This window comes from Sclerotinia sclerotiorum, genomic scaffold, assembly GCF_000146945.2.
Source record: "Sclerotinia sclerotiorum 1980 UF-70 scaffold_17 genomic scaffold, whole genome shotgun sequence".
NCBI lineage: Eukaryota > Fungi > Ascomycota > Leotiomycetes > Helotiales > Sclerotiniaceae > Sclerotinia > Sclerotinia sclerotiorum.
In genome coordinates this window covers 537546-557830 of record NW_001820819.1, presented here as the reverse complement: position 1 = coordinate 557830, position 20285 = coordinate 537546, and the positions used below count along the sequence as shown (strand labels likewise).

The following is a 20285-nucleotide window of genomic DNA, read 5'->3' as shown; positions in this document are numbered from 1 at the left end:
GTCCTGGAGTACTTTGATCTCGTGACGTATTTCAAGATCATCGATAGCATAATATGAGATGATAGATGTGATATGATGGGTAGATGGGAGCGAGTCTATTTTCGGTCGTTAGATAGATATGACTTATGTAAAACAAATGTACATAGGTACATGAAAACGGATATGGATGGATGGATTTGCGCGCGAATCTGGCGTGATAAACGGGTAAGGCGTGCCGTTTCTTAAGCTGTGCAAGCATGAACCTTTTTAATGAGAAAACAGGTGGAATGAAGTGAGGTTAGGATGAAACGAATGGAATGGATGAAAATGGATGAAAATGGATGAATGGATAGAATTGGTTCAGATAGCGTTTACATTTCGAGTGTAGGATTTGTGATAGCGGCTGTGTTGATCCTGGTATATGTTGTGTTCAACAGTTCTTCTCTACACGATGGTGTGTTACCTAGGTACAATGTACATCAGCTATGTATCTACGGGAATAGCATCATGAATACGTGAAGAGTTGTTAATGAAGGAGGGAACCCCAAGTCCAAAGGAGAGATCTCAAACAGTTACATTACATTTAGATGTAACTCCCAAGCAATCTGATTTAGTTTTCTGGCCTCATTTTATTTTTCATCCCTCGCTAGCCCTCTCGCGCCTGTTTCTCGTGTCTGCACGCTGAGGCTCATGCTAATGTATGCTATGCTATGCTACACGCATCGCATCGTATCGTATCGTAAGAACGTTACCGACAGTCTGGATCAAACTTGAGCATGGCTTGGCTTGGCTTGCTCACTGGCGAAAGAAAGGGAGGGATTACAAATAAGATACATACTTTTAGAATGCTGACATACATGCGTTTGCATTATGATAGACTCGGGGGCCAGGGGAGCGGAAGATTGTGCCGGTCATTAACTTGATGGGGGCGCTGCTCTGCTCTGTTTTGTGTTGTGTCGTAACCCTATGCCTATTGGGTCGGTGTATTATTGTCTGATGTGTGTGCTTACCACGCCGGGCACTGATGTGCATTGAGATGAGACCTATGAATCGGACTCCGAGATGGAGATGGAGATGGAGATGAAGCGGACCAACATTTGGTGAGTGGTCTTGTGATTTGGCCATTGTTGGTCGCTTTGTGCAATGGTAGGTAAGCCGAGAATGGACCCCGTTGATCAGTGTAGCATCATGACAGTACTCCGTACGCGGCGGACGGTGCTGTGGGGATATGGGATGAAAAAAATCATGAAGTTGGTGATGTGATGAATAAAATGACTGGCTGTCAAGCACTACGGTTACGAGACATCATATTCGGCCAGGCTTCAGCCCCCTTTCCCATTGCCGGATGGAACCTGAGTCTGAGGAGCCTTGAAGAAATACAAGCTTTTTGATTTATGCCCCCACACCTACCTTTTTGATCCTTCTCGTTTGATGGTATTCATATCGCAGATGATACATAACAGTTGGACCAACAGTCGTAGTCGTAATTATATTGTGTGCGGCCCATGGAGACTAAATGGCCCCTTCCGCAAATCTGTAGGCGATGAAATAAGCTCATAGTTGTAATCCATGTCAGAACAGGGGATCCGTCCGTCTTTTTTAAAATCCCACTAAGCTTACGAATCCATGACCCTCATCATTTATCCTTGTTACCAAGGTTAATCGTGAGAAAATGACCTAAAAGGAGATGGAGGTGGATAGAAAATCGTAGGATTGATGGGAGAGTGAGTGCTGGTACTGGAGTAGATGTTTGACGATGATGTGATACAACGTTGATAAAGTTAATTCTTCGCACTTTGATATACTTTCTACGACGACGAATAATCGTAGCATTCTTATATCCTTCGCATCCGCGCGTATATTACTCAACATCCTGAACAGACGAGATGATATCAGAACAAAGTTTAGTGTCCTCGGCGGTCTGTACTAGAAGCTCATTAAGTTTCTTAGAAGGCGAGTTTATTTCGAATAAACATTAGCTACTCCGTAAAGAGGGTTACGAATGTCTTTAAACCCTATTGAGATTAATGTCCGAATAGTTAAAGCTTTATTGCTTGTTTGTAACAAGGAACAGGGACAAGTTAAAGTAGCAAAGCTTGAAGCAGATCGATCTCCACACACGTTTTTTTTCTCGCCCACGAGTCTGCTTGTGGAAAGTACCAAGCATCAATCAAACATTTAGAACATTTTAGCTGTCAAGCCAAGAAATTCTATTCGCACTTCCAAGATGGTAGAGGAAGTCAAATGAGAGAAGGTTCTTTTTCTGCCGTAACTTGTATGGGAAGATCATAATGCATGCATTCATTTTGTGAATTTTATTTGAGTAGATGGTATTTATCTCATTTAACCGTGGAGCCATTCGAACAAATGAAGGGGGAGTCTCGGAGGATGAATTTCGGAATCGGCAGTTGCTCGCACTCGATATAGACACGTTTTCCTATTTCTAGATGTGACTTATATTACTTTAGCCAGGGCCTACTTGATCATCCAACAAGAACTTCATTTTCAATTTACGAGTACTGAGTAGGAATTGAGTAGGCATTATCGAGTATCGAATATCTATCTACGAGGCTAGGTGTCTTTTTCTGTTGCTTTACTTGGTATTGCCAAGATTCAGCCAACAGGAAGACCAAGGCATTTTAATACGAGCAAGAGAAAATAGAAAGTTCCTACAAAACAAAACGCAACCATGAGGTACCAACAAGCTTTGGATACATACCCGAAAACCATAAACAGGAAAAGTGCCTGAAAGGGAATAACGCTGAAGATGGTATTGATCTATGCCGAAAGCAGTATTATATTCTCTTCAGCACTACCCATATAGTCAGTATCTAGGCATCCTGGGAATGCAAAAGTGCGTGTGTCCATCAATTATCATGCTCGTAACGCAATATTGCTGTATATAGTTTAGACTGGACATTCCAAATGGACGTTTGAGCTTCCAACACCCAATTCAGTATCTACTATCTAGACAAGGCTTCATTGCCAAAACTTAATCTTAGATTTCACCAACCAACCAGCGAACCTTCTTTTATACTTATAAAGTCTGCTGGAAATCTAGTTGTTAGCATTGTTTGTCATTATTAGGTACATGCTCTCATATCTATCTAGCCAGCATTTCATCTTTCTCCAGAAGGAAGCCCACCCGACGGCTCCATATCATATTCAATCGAGCATTAGCACTCTTGTCTTTTCCGCATCCCATCACTCATCTGATCTCCTTGGACGACAAGACTATATGACTAGGCTATGACTACTCTATTTCAGTCGGACTTGTCTTTAATTCCGAACTTTTTTTGAGGCTGACGCTTGATCATCAAACTTAATTTTGACAATTAGATCATAACATAAAGTCCTTGAAGATCCAAACCCTTGAACCCTCCTCCCTTCTCCACCTCGACAAACGGCCTAGGACTTTATGCCAGTGTACTCGTGCCTTTTGGAAGCGCGGCACTTTTGACTAACAAAACCAAGAGACTGGTACGGGACCGAATGAAAGATAGAAAGAAAAGCTTGTCTCTTGTTTTTCTTTCCTGACTTTCATCTTCAATACTAAGTCTTAGCATTATCCTCCTAAATCAGTACGATTCATCGAAGAAAGGTGGAATTTCTCCAGATCGATACTTTCTATATAACACTAGTTGTCCTCGACTAGCCATATCAGCTTTCAATACAGCGCCTTTAAACGAAACTATTCTCTTAGTCGATACTACAAACGACATATAAGTCCAGCTATCCTCATTCACCACAGAGAAATCTACACGCCACCCTCAATTACTAGGTATGTACAATATTGTCTTTTCAAACATCTCATACATCTACTACATCTACATCTACATCTCATACATCTACATCTCCTTCATCACTCATATTATCTCCCATTTCGAAAACAAAAGGGAAAGTTCCGGATGGAGGAATATATTGTATGCAGGTAGTGTACCTAGGTACTTTAACTGTTGTGTACCTTCACTTCTTTCACCCTTCACCAAACAAATTATTCACATTCACCCATTTATTTCTTATTTTTTTCTCCAGCCCATTTCTCCCACAATTCGCCAAAGACAACCACAATCCACCAGTGCGTCATAGGCATCAAAATCGAGAACAAACCAAACCTTCACAAATTCATTACACAAATTCATTCCAACACCCAACACAAAATATTTGAACTCCTTCACAAATGATTTTATCTTCCACAACATCTTCTTTCCTTTAAAAAAAACTTGAAAGGAAAGACATATAATCTCATATATTCAAACACGGATATTAATGCCCAAGAAATGGATAATCATGTCCACTTTCAAATCTTTCAAAGTCCACTCACTCATTCAATTCCACTCATTCAATCATCTTTTCTCCTTCTGCTGCCATTTCATTCTATTTTCGTCTTCTACCGTTTTAGCATCAGAATTGATCTTGGGAGAACCAAAAAAAGATCAAGCTCAAGCACGAGCGGATTTGGATTCTACAATTGGAAGTCTTCTCCACAAGTTTACAAGTCAAAAATAATCAATTTTTTTACCTTTGAGCAAGAATACGCGCACATTCTGTGAAGCTTTAGTTTAAGCTTCTGTCACCTTGTGCTTCACCTTGTCTCATCTTCGCCTTGACTTCCGTCTTGTATTTCTTTCCAAGTAGGACAAAAGATTCGAATATTTGGCTAACAATTTATCTGAAGCGAAAAGAAGATCTTTCATCATAGGTCTTACTATCAAAAATCTCGACAATACCTGCACTTTCTTCAACAACCACCAAAGATTTATTTACCTTTCGCCTCATTCGCGTCAAAAGGTCAAATTCAATATTCACTTCGATTTCTAAAACATCAAAAACGTTGATGTGCCAATTCCCGCCCGCAGAAGTTTCCATTTCTGACTTCCGAGAATTTGCCAAGAAATACAGCCGCGTAACTTCACCAAGGATAGAAACACGAGAGGAGAAGTGAACAACATAAAGTGTGAGAGGCGACATTCGCATTGATTTGGATTACTACTACTAGGAGTTCATCTTTCATATCTTGCCTCGCGCAATACAACTTCAATCGAAACTCTTCACCCACATTTCATAATGGATACCTATCACGGTCACGTACGCACTCCTGCAGATGCGATTAAATTATTCGAAGCTTGTCGACTTGGTCTATTACCTCGAGTACAAAGAAGATTGTCGGAGAAGGAAAGACAATCAATAAAATCTGGATCAGTATTTGTGTGGGATGAAAGGGAAGCAGGAATGCGAAGATGGACTGATGGGAAATCATGGAGCGCAAGCAGAGTATCCGGCAGCTTTTTAACATATCGTGAGATGGAGGGAAAGAGAGGAGGAGGTCAATTCGTACCACCACCAGCTCGACGAATGGCAGGAAAGACACCGGATAGTGGAAAGGGTAGTGATGAGGATCAAGATATGGATGGAGATGGACCAGATGGGTACAGATACAAACCGGATGGATTAATGAAACAATCATTCAGTATTATAACCTCCACTGGGCAACATCTCCATTTAATCAGCTACTACTCTCGACCTCATCCAAACAGTCCCGAACTTCCACAGCCTACAACTGATCCTCAACTTCGCGGAATTGTCCCGATCAAAGGAATGTACCCAGAATCGACAGTTCATGAAGCTCAAGGTCCAGCTGTCACGAGAGCTCCAATGCAACAAGGTCCCTACATGCATCAATCTCAACATAGAGTTCCATATGGATATTCCCCAGGATACGGAGCATGGCCCCCATCTCCAGTTTCCACTCCGCCATATCCTCATCATCAACAGATGTATTCATCGCAACTTCCTCCACCACCACCTGGGTCAATGCATCCTTCACCCTACCACATGCCACAAGGACCTCCACATACATCACCGTATCAACAACATCAATATAGTCCTCATCACCGCCCCGGTCATACTTCAACTACCATGGCACATGGTCCATCACAATCGACGATCTATGACCGACCTCCACCACCTCTATCAAATTCTTCCTTGCCTCCTCCACCTCCCCACAGCTACCAAAACGGTGCCCCTCAACAAATTCACCCAGGTTATCAGCCACATCAACACCAACATCCCAGTCCTCGTGCTGAACATGTAGCTAGGATGCAGGCAGAAGAACATGCGTTGATGGCACAGAAAGCTTTACAAACCGGAATGATTGATCCTAGATTGGCACAATCAGCACCACTTGCACCAGTCAATATCCATACAAATGGTACCCATAGAACAACTCCACCACCGCAACAGAAGAGTACTTCCCCAGCTCATACACCAAAGAGCCTTCATGACCAAGCAGCTACTTCTCCAAAGGGAACACCAAATGGCATGGGTAAATCTGAAGCTCAAACAATACCATCAATCTCAAGTCTTGTTCATCCATCAGACTCAACAAGTGTTCTAGCAGATAATAAATCGAACAGTAGCAATAACTCAAGAGCCGGTTCAAATAGTCCAAGACAAAGAGAATTTGGTGAAGCAAAGTCAGAAGAGGAAAAGAAAGCATCTGGTGTTACACCTGTTGCATCAGATATGCCACATGGAAATTTAAGCGCAGCACCAGCAAGTAAAGCGGAAGATCAAAGAGCGATTAGGGTATTAGATCGAAAATTCATGATCTAAGGGGAAGGGGATAGTTGGATCAAGGGTAAGGCGTGCAAAAATAGGGCAAGGAAGATTCAGGGGATTTTCGAACAATGGCGTTAGGTATTGAAGAGGAGTTTTTGCTTTACGGAATGATATCCCATACTTTCGTTCTATTTTTTGCTTGTTTATTCATCAAGGTTTTTATCAACTTCTTTGTATGTACACTTTACATTCTTAGTTTGTAGTTTGGCTTTCTTGCTGCGCAAAATGGAGAGGAGCGACTTTTTACCGTTGATAAGATTTTTTTGATTTTTTTGATTTTTTTGGGTGATTTTGTATTGATTGCATTGCGAGGGAGTTGTAGTTTATTTTTTGCTTGTTACTTCACTACTCATCTAGGGGATGGGGCACGAAAGGGGAGAAAGTAAGGGAGATGAGTGAGAGGAATCTCCTATATAGCTACATAGATACCTACCTACTATTTATATATAGAAAGAAAAGAATTGAATGGGTATGTGTTTGATAGTTTATACTTTATATAAGATGAGATGAGATGAATTGAGATAAATCAATAAGTGAATTATATAACAAGATAATTAAATATTTAATATGATTTAGTATATTTTATAAATTAAAGAAAATAGATTTAAAGAATAATATAATATAATAAATAAATAAATAAATAAATAAATAAATAAATAAATAAATAAATAAATAAATAAATAAATAAATAAATAAATAAATAAATAAATAAATAAATAAATAAATAAATAAATAAATAAATAAATAAATAAATAAATAAATAAATAAATAAATAAATAAATAAAATAAAATAAAATAAAATAAAATCTTTTTATTTCAATTTTTAAATTATATAAATTATATAAATTACATACATATAGATGTATAAAATACAATATAAATAATCTCAAACAAACCATTAAATATTCAATATCCCATCCCATTCATCACTACTACAAATCACTTCATAAAACCACTCACTCTACAAAACCTATATATTCCCACACCATAACCTTCCTATACCACCAAAAAGTCATCATTTATTATCATTATCATAATACACCCACTCAACAATAATAAAAATATAACAAAACCCTCCCAATTATTCATTTATCCATCTATCCATTCCATTAACAGAGAACAAAATCCATTCGTTTCCTTTCCTTTCCTTTCCCTACATCTCGTTTCCCTTCTTCAGCCGCATTCATCCACCAACCCATCCATCCATTCCCTCACCTCACCTAACCTAACCTCACCTCAGATCCTCTAATAAGATGAGATGAGATGGAATGAGATGAAGTGTTACATCCGAATTCACATTCACACATCCAAATTCACTCACATTCACCGCGCGTAAAAGCTAACGAACAAACCTAATATTACCATTGCGTCAAATTTTAAGACTTTACAACCGTTGCGTTACTACTACTAATAATAATAAATATTTGAATTACGGCGCGCTGAGAAAGATGTATGATTGGTGGGAAGGAGGGAGTGAGCAAGGAAAGGGAGTGTCTTTATCCGGATGAGGGGGGTTGATTTATTTATTTACTATCCTATTTTATTTTATTATTTTATTTTATTTATTATTATTTGAAGAAGAATAATAATAATAAAATATTAAAGATCCAAAACCAAATCCAATCCAACGTAACATCAAACAAACAAAACCAGCAAGCCTCGCCCCAATCCACCGGGTCCCTCTACATTTTAAGCCTCGGTTCGCCCTCAACGGTCTGGTGATGTATGCATGCATGAGCATGGACACGCATGCACGCGCATATACATATAAAAGTACCTAGTGAATGAAGGCATCCATCCATCCATCCATCTAGCTAGCTAGCTAGCTAGCTTATCCAACAAACATCCATTTACGATCCCGTGCATCGCTGAATCCGTAGCATCCGAATCCGCAACAGGAAAGTATGATGCTATGTGTATACAGAGCAGAGATACATTTCCTTGTATGGTATATTTGCACAGGTAGGTATGTGTACAAGCATACTCGTTTCCGGAGACACACACACATAGACACGCATGCCTAAACGAGGCAGCTGTCCACTCTCAGGCGCTTTACATACAGATGTACAGGCCATCTCTATCTCATCTAAGCTGAATCATGCAAACACAGACCCTAGACGTAAGAAACGGACAAATTACGAACCGATTCGCATGAAATGACTGCAACACCCTTTCACCCCAGATTGTTTCTTCACCCCATACGATTTTAACTTTAAAATTAACATTAAAGCCCTCGTAAATACGTCTGGCTAAGGTCTCGGGAGGGTGATGTGCATTATGTCTATGAACTTGACACTTGGCAGGGGAATGATTTTGATCTGTATTGTGTCGGTGTGGATTAGAGAAAATGTTGAACAAAGATGAAATGAAGAATGCTTATCTATCATAGATCTGACATGACTCGTACCAGAGCCTTACCAGCAATGAGTATGACTGAAATGAATGTTCAGTCCAGATAAGCTACTCTCAGAAAGGAAGGACAGATAGAAAGCGGGATGTTCACAAGCAAGGTAGAGAAGTAGTAAATAGTGGGAGAGGAAGCAACAAAGCAAGCGAGGGAGTAAAGTTTTTCATGAAGATGGAGCGTAGTGAATGAGTGGTGGTGAAGATCCGCAACGACGAGGCACGTTTATTAATTTGACCCTAGAAATCGAATCCAGGATAAATTATAGAGAAAAAAAACTTGTTTTCCTTATTTTACCATTTTCCTCATGATAGAAAGTGCCCTGGCCCTAAACTTTTTCAACGTCTCTGGTGGTATAGTGGCTGGAAACTAGCAAGAGGGTGCGGCAATGCCTGTAACATATGTAAGCCGTGCACCTAGTTGGGTGTGAGCCTGCCGGAATTCCTGGAATGTTACATGCGATCATGGAAGGGGAAGGTAAGAAAAGTGTAATTATTAATGAAGACCCCAACTTTTGGGTGGTGAGTGACGACAGGGATAATGCATAAGGTGTGGGTGGAGAGACTCGAAGTAGTATTGAGGAGCTCTTTTTGAGGGGCCGGCACGGAATAAGAAGGAAACAAGAGATAAACAAATAGTGAACATCGCACGAGGTGACGAATTGGAATTTCCCTTTACGGAAAATTTGCTCAATTTGTGGGTTTTAGGATTATTTGAGTTGAGAAAATATGAATGTAACCTTGCAAAAAAAATAAATATGATAAATTAAAACAAATAATTTCTTTCAACACCTAACTTGGGGGTTGAAGTCAAGACAAGCATATATATGCGGGGCCGCGGCGCTTATTTCCTCAGCTCAGTCGGAGTCAGTCCGAAGCAAAGCAGAGCAGAGCACAGTGCCTGCCTGCTACCCAAGAGGCACAGCAAAGCACATTGTGTTGCGTCTCGGTCGAGATTACCTAAATTAATCGACCCAAAGCTCTAGCTCATGTTCTGATTGCGCTTCGGCGCTTGTACAAGACTGAATGAGGATGTTAGGCTCTTTTGACTTCTATACTTGTCGCTTCGACTACGTATTGCATGACGTTGATCATACTAATGGAAACTAATAGTTGGTAGATCTACCGTCTCTTTCCAAATATGATATCTCTGTCATATTCGATACATCTATCGAAGGATTCTCCAACGTCTCAAACGTTGGCTGCCTACCTATAGGAAGTCGTCCTATTCCCTGTTTAGTTGGTGTCCATGATTTCAACATTTAGCTTTGGCGATTGGAGAGTAATCTTCATTTCATATACCGTCGTTACATGTATTATTGCCTGTTGGTTATAGAGACAAAAGAGGCTTGGATTCGGTGAATAACTTGATTAAGGGAAATATCGATTGGTAGGTCTGACAAGAGTTTTGGTGCGATAATGTCTTATATGATAGTGTGAATGCGGTGCTACATAATCCAACCGGCATCTCTACACCCAACTCCTTACCCCGAGTTATTTGGATGCTCGTCGTTGGAATGAAATAATGATAAATGATAGAAAATATTAATAAAAAATAAAAATAAAAGAACAATAAGAACATTCAAGAAATAACCTTTATTAAAGATTGAAATAAATAACAATTCCTAAGAGATCATTCGCTGCAAACGTGTCCAATGCCAACTCGAGGAGGAACAATCAAATTAATCCTCGAGGCGCTTCCATTCCGTTAAGTATAAATTTAAACTTGAAACAAAATTTCCGTACTCAGCCTGCAAACTTCAGTTGAGTACCTACCTACTGTAAATACGTCACCTTATTATTGATGTCTAATTGTCGAAATTTAATATTCGTGAATGGATTTTTGGATTGTCTCATAATGTCTACCTAAGGCTCAATCTTGGGGCCAGGAGTATGCATATGCAGATGAGGCTGAAATGGGAATAAAGGTTGCTGAAGATTCGTATATGCACCAACTGTTGTACCTGTTGTATTTTGGGGGCAATAGTTTCGAATTGTGGTTTTGGTGAAGATCTGCGGTTGATTTCTAGGCCGAAGAGACGGTCGAAATTGATCATGCCGTTTGGATAAGTGTGAGATGAGAAAGTAAATGGTTCCTGATTGGTTGGAAGGTGAGCAATGGAGAGGGCAGGATGGTGGATGAACAACGTCGCGTAACAATTCGTGAGGAGTTGGGTTCAAAATAGTAACGGCTAAAAATAGTCTTGAGGAGGAGAATGTAGGCAAAAGCCGTCCGTGAAAGACTCGTCACTAAATTGTAATGGAATGAGTGAAGAGATGCGTTGGGTTGTGATTATGGTCGCTTCTCCGGTTGCTCACAACCAGGAATTCCCTTATTGTCAAGAGACTGTTGCTGCATGAATTAGTGATCTCAGATCAAAACCCTTTCTATTCTTACAATATCCGCTTCAATCGTGGATTTTGTCGATCGAATTCCCTTAGGAGAATGCCTGATGCCAAGTTGGTCCCAGTTTGTGTCAACCTTCATCTTGAAACCACTATGCTTTATGCTTACTCATTTCAGCAATCACATCTTCCTACCCATCGTGGAAATGTGACAATTTCCCTTATATTCTGCACACCGGCAAGATATCCCAACAATCTATCGAATCCCAAGCCAAATCCTCCATGAGGTACACTTCCCCAGCGTCTCAGTTCTGTGTACCATTTCAAGGAACCGAAGTCTTCTTCTCCTGCATCACCTCGCACCATACCGTTCGCTCGCATAGCAGAAATTAGTTCCGGCAATCTATATTCACGCATAGATCCACCTACGATTTCACATACCTCAGGAACTAGAAGATCGAAACATTGGACAGTCTCCGAAGTTTTTCCTTCGCCTGAATTTTCTGAAGGCAGCATGTAAAATGGCTTGATGGGTTTTGGATAATCTGTTACAAAGACAGGCGATCCAAGTCCGATCGCGTCGGCGATATAGCGCTCGTGTTCAGCTTGAAGACCCGAACCAAAGATAGGAGGATGTTCGAAACTTTGCCCACTTTCTTGAAGCTCTTTGATAGCTCGCGTATAGGTGATCCGTGGCCAAGATTCCTTCATCATGCCTTCCCATCTTCGTGTCAATTCCCAGTTTCTGTTTATGGTATCGGTTTCTTCGTCGCCGCTTCGCTTCGCTTCCAATATTTCTTTCCCTACCTGAGTAGAATAAAGGTTTGTTGTCAAATGTCTTAGCATATTCTCGACAAGGTCCATAACGCTATCCATTTTTTCCACGAAACAGCATTCCGCTTCCAACATGTAAAACTCGCTCAGGTGTCTTGGTGTATCACTTTTCTCCGCTCGGAATGTAGGGGATAGTGTCCAAACTTTTCCGACCGATTGAGCCAAAGCTTCCAAGTGTAGTTGACTTGAAACAGTCAAATATTTTGATGATCTGAAGAATGTTCCATCATCATTTTTCCCAACCGGCCCTTTATGCGCGCTACCTACTTCAAACACTTCTCCCGCGCCTTCACAATCTGAAGATGTAATTATGGGAGGGTGTGTTTGGACATAATCTTGCTCAGTAAAAAATTGTGTGAGGGAGGCTATGCTTTGTGATCGAAATCGAAGTAATGCTGAATTGAAGGGCGTTCTTGTTCGCAAATGAGGAATGGTACGGAGGTATTCAGGTGTGTGGTATTTGTTCTGTAGCGGGAAAGTCTGCCAATACGGATTAGTAATGACCATCGAGAAAAATGTATTGCTTCCAAGCCTTACATACGGCAGGATCTGCGGCACCTAAGACATTTACTTCAAGCACATGCAATTCATTGCTTTGTGCCTTTTGGTTCGGGGAAGGTTTCCAGTATCCGGTGAGGCGTACGGCTGTGCCCGTCGAGAGTCTATCGTACGATTAGGAATCGATTAGGAATGAAGAGAAACATTTTTGTATGGCTATCAGACCTTTCAGCTTGTTGTGGAGTGAGAAGAGCTTGTAATGGTTGCACACTTGAGCCATCACCGATTGAAGCAAACGATATCTTTTTCTGGTTCCTAATTGAACGAATGAAACCATTGACATTGACTTTAACCTCATCTACATTCCGAGGAGCTGTTCCGAGCAATTTCGCAACTGATAGTTGCGAAGATCTCACAGGGTGGGAAATACTGAAGCTCCTCGATTTGATTAAAGATTGTGCGACATAATTTGATTTTGATAAAAGCCGGGGTGGTTGTAACATTGTTTCTTAATCGATCTTTTGGGGGAGCAAGGTGACTCGACAAGATCGACAGAATTAATTTCAGTTTTCCTAATAGAATAATTGTGTGGTTGCCTGTAGTGATATAGTTATCTCGTATTGTATTCTTTTTGGAGTTTCTGATATTAGAAGACATTTTGGCAAGTCAAGGTCACCGTAGACGCGCGCTAAAAGATTAGGTAGAGCACTGACTGAGATTAAGATCTGCCGAGCCGAAACGACCCGGGCCGTTGGCTGAGCATTCTAACTACCTACCTACCTTAGCATCAGATTTGATCCATCGAATGTTTGATAGGAAATCCTCTTGTAATCTCATGAATAACCACACTATTTGTTATTTGTTATTTAGATGGAGATACACAAATACTTCTTCCGTCATCTAGAATTACTAGCTTAATCTGCAAATAATCGAATCCTCGTCAGGGGCTTATACAGGATTAATTACGAGTCTGGGCGCCGCCAAAAGCAATTCAAAATTGGAGAAAAAAGATTTCCTATTTGCTCCTCAGACCTTTCTTTTCCTTGTTGGTCTCTTATCATTCCTCAAATATCTGAAAATTGGAGTGTATCATTAGCCATCTACACCATCTTCTAGACAAAGTATACTGACTGTCGCCTTGCGCAACGATTCGAAGCCGTTTCTTTGGGATGTGCCCCTTTTCGTGAGAACGTTGCACAGTACCGGTATTCCATTAGTTCGACTGTCCATACCCGTCGTCATCCTGAACTAGTTTGAATATGCACGGGCCAATATTGGTTCTCATCTACTTTTATCTGTTCGTGTTGAGATGACGAGAGACTTGACAGATCTATTTCTCGCGAATCTTATGTAACCTACATGAATTGATCAAAAGATCTTGGGGACCGTCTTCGGTAACATGCATAGGTTTGTCATTTGGTAGCAAGGACTCGGAGGTTGCAACCCATATTATCCGCCGCCCATTTCCTGTTGATATGTCTTCAGCTCTGTGGAAATGATCTTGACTCAAAGAGTCTGGACCAAAAGGTCAATTTTCAATATACCTTTTCTTGACTGACAATACCTAGTTGTAGTAACCTGTCAGCTTCAGGTCTGTGTTCGAGATCGTGCATCAGGAATGTGGACTAGATCGCGTTCGCAGCTTTTTCTTTTTTTTGAATCAAAGGCTCCGTCCCCCCCCTCCGTTTATATAATGCTTGAGTGATTCCCTTTTGATTCTATTGTTTCCATGTATCACGGTTGAATTACAATTACTACAACTTCTGATTTCTCACTTACTTTATTATATATACCCACATTGTTTTTCTCAATCTGTAGCTTTCGAGACATCTTTCCTCATCCTACCTACAACTTCAATATGCCTCCCTCAAAGCCAAAACCTTCAGAAATTGCTGCTGAAGCTAAGAAGACTTATATTCCTTACATTCGTAGTGCATGTCCACAGTGGCCAACTACTTCGTATTTATGTCATTCGGATTCTTTACGAGACCAGCAAATTAGAGAACCAAGGCAGTACACATTTGGTATGTGTCTTTGAAGAAATCCACAAGTCCATTAACTAACATCGACAGCTTTCTTGGAACGGGATCCTGTGGACCTAGCTCTTGAATGGACAGCCAGCGAGAATAATCGCCCCATTCCCGTCATCATGCCAGCACATGAAAGGCGGCCTGGTGGTGATTGGGAAGCTGGTATGTAATGCCAGTTTGTGGTCTTATCTTCTTGTATCCTAATCCATTATTTTTAGGTGTCATGCAACCTGAAGAGTGTTTAGCCAGACGAAGCACTCTCTATACTTGCTTGACTACTCCAGCATCAGACAACATTACCTCAAATAACTATCCCATTCCGGAACGAGCTGGTATAATCTCTCAGAACGTTGGTAAGTTGGCTCGACTCAAACCAAATGTGGCATGCATTCTAACAGACACAAGTTGTTTTTCGTAATGGACCAGAAAAGTATGAACCTTGGTCAGAATACAAATGTGAGTTCTCAAGCTATCAACGTAAGAGATTTATGTTGACAAGTAATTCAGCGCTGCCAATAATCTCCGTTCCTACCGTCAAACGTCCTAAGCTTGACAGCTCCGGCAAAAAGTACTCCTTCAAAACCGAACGCGAATTAATGAAAGCGTCCATCAAAACTGCCTTAAGAATTGCAATCTTCTATGGATATGATAAGATTGTGATCGGAACATATGGACTTGGCCCAGGCTTCAAGAACCCTCCAGAGGAAGTTGCAAACATCTGGCGCGAGGTACTGGTCCGCGACGACGAATTTAATCAGCAATTCTCGGCCATCATATTTGCTTTTGAGCCATGTGAAGGTCCCGGAGGTTCCACAAGCAGCTCAAGCTCTTCATCGAAAAGCTCGAAGTCGTCAAGCTCAAGTAGCAAGACTTCTTTCACCCATGAGCTTGACATTTTCAGGCAAACATTCAAACCAGCAAATCTCCACGGCGCCTTCAAGTCTTGAAACTTTTCAACGGTGATGCTTGTGCTTGGCGTTTTAGGGGGGCAAAGGGGTGTTACATGTCATGATGCAGGCATGGTGGAATACATGGTGGCGTTTGTTACACGACAGCTAATGCAGAAATTATGATCTGGCATAAGAGCGGTGGAAAAAATGTTGGGATCACTTTTTAAATTTCTTCTGTAGACAATTAAAATTGAGAAACATTACAGTTCTTAGGAAGGGTTCTTGTTACCTACCTTTTGAAATACTTGATTACTTATTCATTGCTGAATGAGAAGGTGAAACCAGGAGCTGAGGAAAGTTCCTTGAATAACTGCAGCCTATGAGACTGTATCCGCTGATTACTTTTCTCAAGGAGGACCAGCTAAATCCCATGGCTTGAATTGTAACTTCTTTGGAAAGCCAGGCTGATTACTTGTCGGACGACATCGCCTAATGTTGTTGTGCTGGCGGATACGGAACTATCTCCGGTCTATCTTGAATTGCTTTTTCTTCGTTTTACTGTACCTAATTCGTATGTAAATCACCTGTTTTTTCCGTTGCTGGATCCAATTTCAATCTCGCATTCTCAGCTCCCAATTCCCCAAATTTAATAATTCTCCGTTTCCAGATATCACATCGTGGTCACAGCATGCGTCAAAACGGAGATTTTCTTTTGGTCTCCTAATCGGAAAACATTCCACCCATCAAAAATGCTCAAGTACAGTATTTTGCGATACGCAACGCAGTGACAGTGTCACTTCAATATGACATATGTGGCTCCAACCCCAACAAAATATGCAACCAACCGCACGATTCCGCCCCCAACATTACAATTCTCCAGATCTAGTACGACGACCAGGCACGGCCGAACCTACAACTCGGGCCCTTTCCAACTCTGTCTCTCCTTGCAATGTGCAACGACGTTCGACCAAATCGGCGGATCCTGCATTGCGCTACTCTTATCCGTATTGCTTTGATCAATTGGTATGCATGTTCCCTGCGTCGCACGGCGCTGTTCTGGAAGTCGGACGATGGGATCGCTGAAAGGATATGGTCGGATCTGAAAGAGGTGTCAAGGCTGCGGGCCGCGAGTCGCAGTGTTACACGCGAGATATCGGTACTCGAAATTTCTGTATCACGCCAGGTCGAGAAAATGTGGAGAGGGAAGATGGATTGAGATAGACGTCACAGATTGATTTGGAAAAATGCACTGAGGTCGTACGGTGGGACCAATACGATCATGTGAAGTGATTGGTTTCGTCGGTACGCCGCTAGGAGAATATTTATTGATATTCGTGCTACGGTGAACTTTTCCGGATCTTGACTTGGGAGTTTTCTATCACAGCTGCAGAATGTGACGGATCGGAAATGTCGTGGAGCGTGAGAGATTCTTTTTGTGGCATGATCTCGAGGGGCACTGGTACAGTCAACGAGGGGGTACATCCATTCGGCCCCCAATATTACCGTTCCTGGAAACCTGAATAAAGGAGAAACATGTCACATTTTGTGCTCATGGATGACGTTGGATACTTTTTGGAAACCCAAGAGATATTTTAATTCATTGTGGATCTTTCATTGAATATCAAATATTGTTTTCTTAATCCGTCGAGCCATATCGTAAAGATCTTGGTTTCAAACATAACCGTTATATACGCCAGGCTTAGCTCCAAGCTCAACTACTAATCTACCTAATCTGTAGCCCAAGCTTTCCTCTTCCGATGTCACAAAAACTCGGCCCGAGCTTTTACGCCAACCTCAAATGCCAGTCATGACCATAATGGTGCCGATTCGGGCTTGATCTTTCGGGAGACTTCGGTGATACGCAATTATCCCGATCACAGTAGCTTGGATGTTTGACCTCTTTGTATTGCTGCATATGACATTGATTGTGTCGCGGACATTTCTTCTCGCAGAAATAGCCAATAATGTGGCTACATCGTGGGCAGACGGTTTGGACGTAGATACACATATTCGGTGGTATTCTCTTTTGTTCGTTTTATTCTTTTACGCTTTCGTGGTTTCGAAATCGATGAGGTGTTGTGATGATTTATCGCTTGGATAATCATGGAAGTGAAAGATGATTCAATCTGGAACTCCTCATCATTTGAAGAGCACAAGTTGTGTTCGCTAAATGGTTAGCCATCAAACTACTTCCACTATGTTCTTTGTTCGTGGTTCATACTATGTAATTGTGTGAGACTTGTTTTCTTTGATAAAATAGCATTTCATTGACCATCTATCTCTAAAATTAGTTCGCTTGCAAGTGGACAAGGAATTATCGACGCTCGGGTGACATGCCGGTTTCTGCATTGATTTCAACAACGAGATTAGAGACAAGTTCAACGAAGACAGCTTCAATGCCTTGGTAAGATTCCAGAAACTCCTTATCTAGTGATAAGCAGTGTTCTTTTGTGGTATAATGACTAGAAATAGGAGGGTCATCTTAGCATCCTTTCCCACATCCATCAAACCTATCCACACCCTCTTCAACCCACAACCAAATACGTATTCTTCTCCATCTTCAACCGTCAGTCACCACACAAATATGTGCCTTCTTGAAATCAGATATTGCATCATATGTCACAAGCGAACCACCGTGTGCTTCATTCCCCCCAATCCTGCTTTACCAGGATTCGTACCGGAAGTCAAACAAATGCCTGTATGCTGCCCCAAGTGCATCGCTTTGCCGGTTAGAAATCAAGTGCCGACGAACAAGTACACCCCAATGAGACGATCATGAGATACACGGCATGAGGCCGTGTAAACGAGATTGATGGTTCCAGACTGAGAGAATGGGCGGAAAATGATGGGAAACTTGAACTACGGTATTGATGGTTATGGAATATGATTTGCATTCTGACTCGTGGGATATGGAGTCATGATGAATTTGAAAAGAGGTGGTTAAGCAGCTCAAGAACAATGTCCAGGCAGTTCATTCCTCCAATTCTCGCAAAGAGTCTGTCTGCATCTCCTCTTGCGGATCAAATCTTACAAAGCGAGCATATAAACAGCTTCTGAAAATTCATTGTGCACTTTTGATCTACTATCAATGAGCAAAACCAGAACATAAACAAAACAATAAATTTTTCCCGTGTATATCTTCCTTCAATTCTCTTGTCATTACATCTTCTATCTTTTCTCATCAGCCTTGAATCAATAGAATCACAAATAGCCAAACCCGAATCTGCAAATATCAAGCCCAAGAAATTCACAACCAAAGCAAATTTCCCAAAAAGACCAGCCCCAAAACCAAAATCATGAAATCAATCATCATGAAAGCCCTTCTCTTCCTCAGCATTGCAAGCCTCACAGCCGCAACCGCCGCTGAAGAAAAGCACGGGCACTTCCACGCAACCGCCCACGAACACACCGGAGTGGAGCCGCAATACTTCTTGCTCGACCTCAACTGCGACGTCAGTAACAGCACCAACCCCACCGAGCTCACTCTCACCTGTGACGTTCAAGGCGTGAAGAAAGTACCCGGACACATCTACGACCCTAGTAAGTACCGCATGGAAATTGGATCTGAATCACCAGCCGATGTCAACTTCTGGGAATACATCGTCCATCAGAGGTCTCTTCAGCCTTTCACCGTCTCGCAAGGGTCTATTCCTTCCGGAGAGAAATCAATCACGATGTTGGCGGGTTGTTGGGCATCTCTTAAGGAATGGAAAGATCTTGGACGTCCTGAGGCGGATTATGGCTATCAGGTTTTGGAGGTAAGAGCTTTGCGCGATTTGTGAGGGTGGGAGGAGTGGAATTTTCGATCGAAAGTTTGGAGCAACTAGTGAGTATTTCTCGTTATTTCTTTTCAGACTGTCATTATCTACGCTCAAACCTGCCAATGTGAAGAATCAAGACATCTTTTCTTAAAATGATATTATATTAAATCCTAACTATTGAACAATTTTGCAACATAATATGTGAATATGTGAAAAGTGCACCAACTACAATCGACGACTCAGTGACAATTTAAAAAGACAAGCTGAAGTGAACCAAGAGCAGTTAAAATACCACGCATCGAATTATATAAGTTCCTGAAGAAGCTGAAACTTCAACTGATCCGGATTCATCATCGGCATATAGCATATATTTGAATGATATTGAAGCCCGGAACGATATGCTACCTAGGTAGCTTGATGTAATCTTTGAAAATGCCTATTCAATTGATCTGCGCAGCCAGCCCAACCCCTATTATCAAAATCCCAGGCAGATGAAAAGTATAAGACATATATCTGAAGTCAGTGTCTAAGAATTTTGAAGCTCCATATATAGATACTTGAAAGTTTAGAAGTGTTTGCATGTCCAAGAAGATTCACTCATCACTTACCAGTACCACTGACCAATATGTAACTCTACAATATAGTCCTCAAATCTTTCCGCCTTGTCACATACGACCATAGACTGAAGAGAATTGGGCATCCCGTCCGCTCTGCCATACACAAGCTTCAGATCGGTGGATTAGTAGTTGGGTGGGTGACCACCAGCGAATCCCCACTGTTGTATGTTCTTTTCTCTTTTTTTCATGAAGTTTCTTTTTAGGGCTTTTGCTGAGGAAAGACGGTAGAGAATCTTTTCCGAGAGCTTCGTTTTGTCCGCCATAAAGATAGATGCCTTCTTGGCTTTAAGATTGACGAAGATGGGG

The 20285-nt window shown here is 41.3% G+C and overlaps 8 protein-coding genes across 8 annotated transcripts; 5 read left to right on the top strand and 3 right to left on the bottom strand.

The window, feature by feature from the left end:
• Nucleotides 1–350: 350 nt before the first annotated feature.
• On the bottom strand, nt 351–1104 carry SS1G_11158 (predicted protein; the record flags this gene model as incomplete). Its single annotated transcript, XM_001587866.1, has 3 exons — nt 351–442; nt 837–920; nt 990–1104. 3 exons carry the CDS (start codon nt 1102–1104, stop codon nt 351–353), a joined length of 291 nt encoding a protein of 96 aa, XP_001587916.1.
• Nucleotides 1105–5046: 3942 nt separating this feature from the next.
• Nucleotides 5047–6594, top strand: SS1G_11157 (hypothetical protein; the record flags this gene model as incomplete). Its single annotated transcript, XM_001587865.1, has 1 exon — nt 5047–6594. One exon carries the CDS (start codon nt 5047–5049, stop codon nt 6592–6594), a length of 1548 nt encoding a protein of 515 aa, XP_001587915.1.
• A 2022-nt stretch (nt 6595–8616) lies between these two features.
• SS1G_11156 (predicted protein) lies at nt 8617–9196 on the top strand (the record flags this gene model as incomplete). The annotated part of the gene is made up of 2 exons (XM_001587864.1): nt 8617–8719; nt 9051–9196. The coding sequence occupies 2 exons, from the start codon at nt 8617–8619 to the stop codon at nt 9194–9196; spliced, it is 249 nt and encodes an 82-aa protein (XP_001587914.1).
• A 2100-nt stretch (nt 9197–11296) lies between these two features.
• On the bottom strand, nt 11297–12225 carry SS1G_11155 (hypothetical protein; the record flags this gene model as incomplete). The annotated part of the gene is made up of 3 exons (XM_001587863.1): nt 11297–11350; nt 11402–11506; nt 11545–12225. The coding sequence occupies 3 exons, from the start codon at nt 12223–12225 to the stop codon at nt 11297–11299; spliced, it is 840 nt and encodes a 279-aa protein (XP_001587913.1).
• Nucleotides 12226–14539: 2314 nt separating this feature from the next.
• Nucleotides 14540–15658, top strand: SS1G_11154 (hypothetical protein; the record flags this gene model as incomplete). The annotated part of the gene is made up of 4 exons (XM_001587862.1): nt 14540–14705; nt 14754–14873; nt 14930–15064; nt 15117–15658. 4 exons carry the CDS (start codon nt 14540–14542, stop codon nt 15656–15658), a joined length of 963 nt encoding a protein of 320 aa, XP_001587912.1.
• Nucleotides 15659–16690: 1032 nt separating this feature from the next.
• Nucleotides 16691–16822, top strand: SS1G_11153 (predicted protein; the record flags this gene model as incomplete). The annotated part of the gene is made up of 1 exon (XM_001587861.1): nt 16691–16822. The coding sequence occupies one exon, from the start codon at nt 16691–16693 to the stop codon at nt 16820–16822; it is 132 nt and encodes a 43-aa protein (XP_001587911.1).
• A 1093-nt stretch (nt 16823–17915) lies between these two features.
• SS1G_11152 (predicted protein) lies at nt 17916–18520 on the bottom strand (the record flags this gene model as incomplete). The annotated part of the gene is made up of 3 exons (XM_001587860.1): nt 17916–18063; nt 18280–18304; nt 18502–18520. The coding sequence occupies 3 exons, from the start codon at nt 18518–18520 to the stop codon at nt 17916–17918; spliced, it is 192 nt and encodes a 63-aa protein (XP_001587910.1).
• A 392-nt stretch (nt 18521–18912) lies between these two features.
• SS1G_11151 (predicted protein) lies at nt 18913–19383 on the top strand (the record flags this gene model as incomplete). The annotated part of the gene is made up of 1 exon (XM_001587859.1): nt 18913–19383. The coding sequence occupies one exon, from the start codon at nt 18913–18915 to the stop codon at nt 19381–19383; it is 471 nt and encodes a 156-aa protein (XP_001587909.1).
• Nucleotides 19384–20285: the final 902 nt, after the last annotated feature.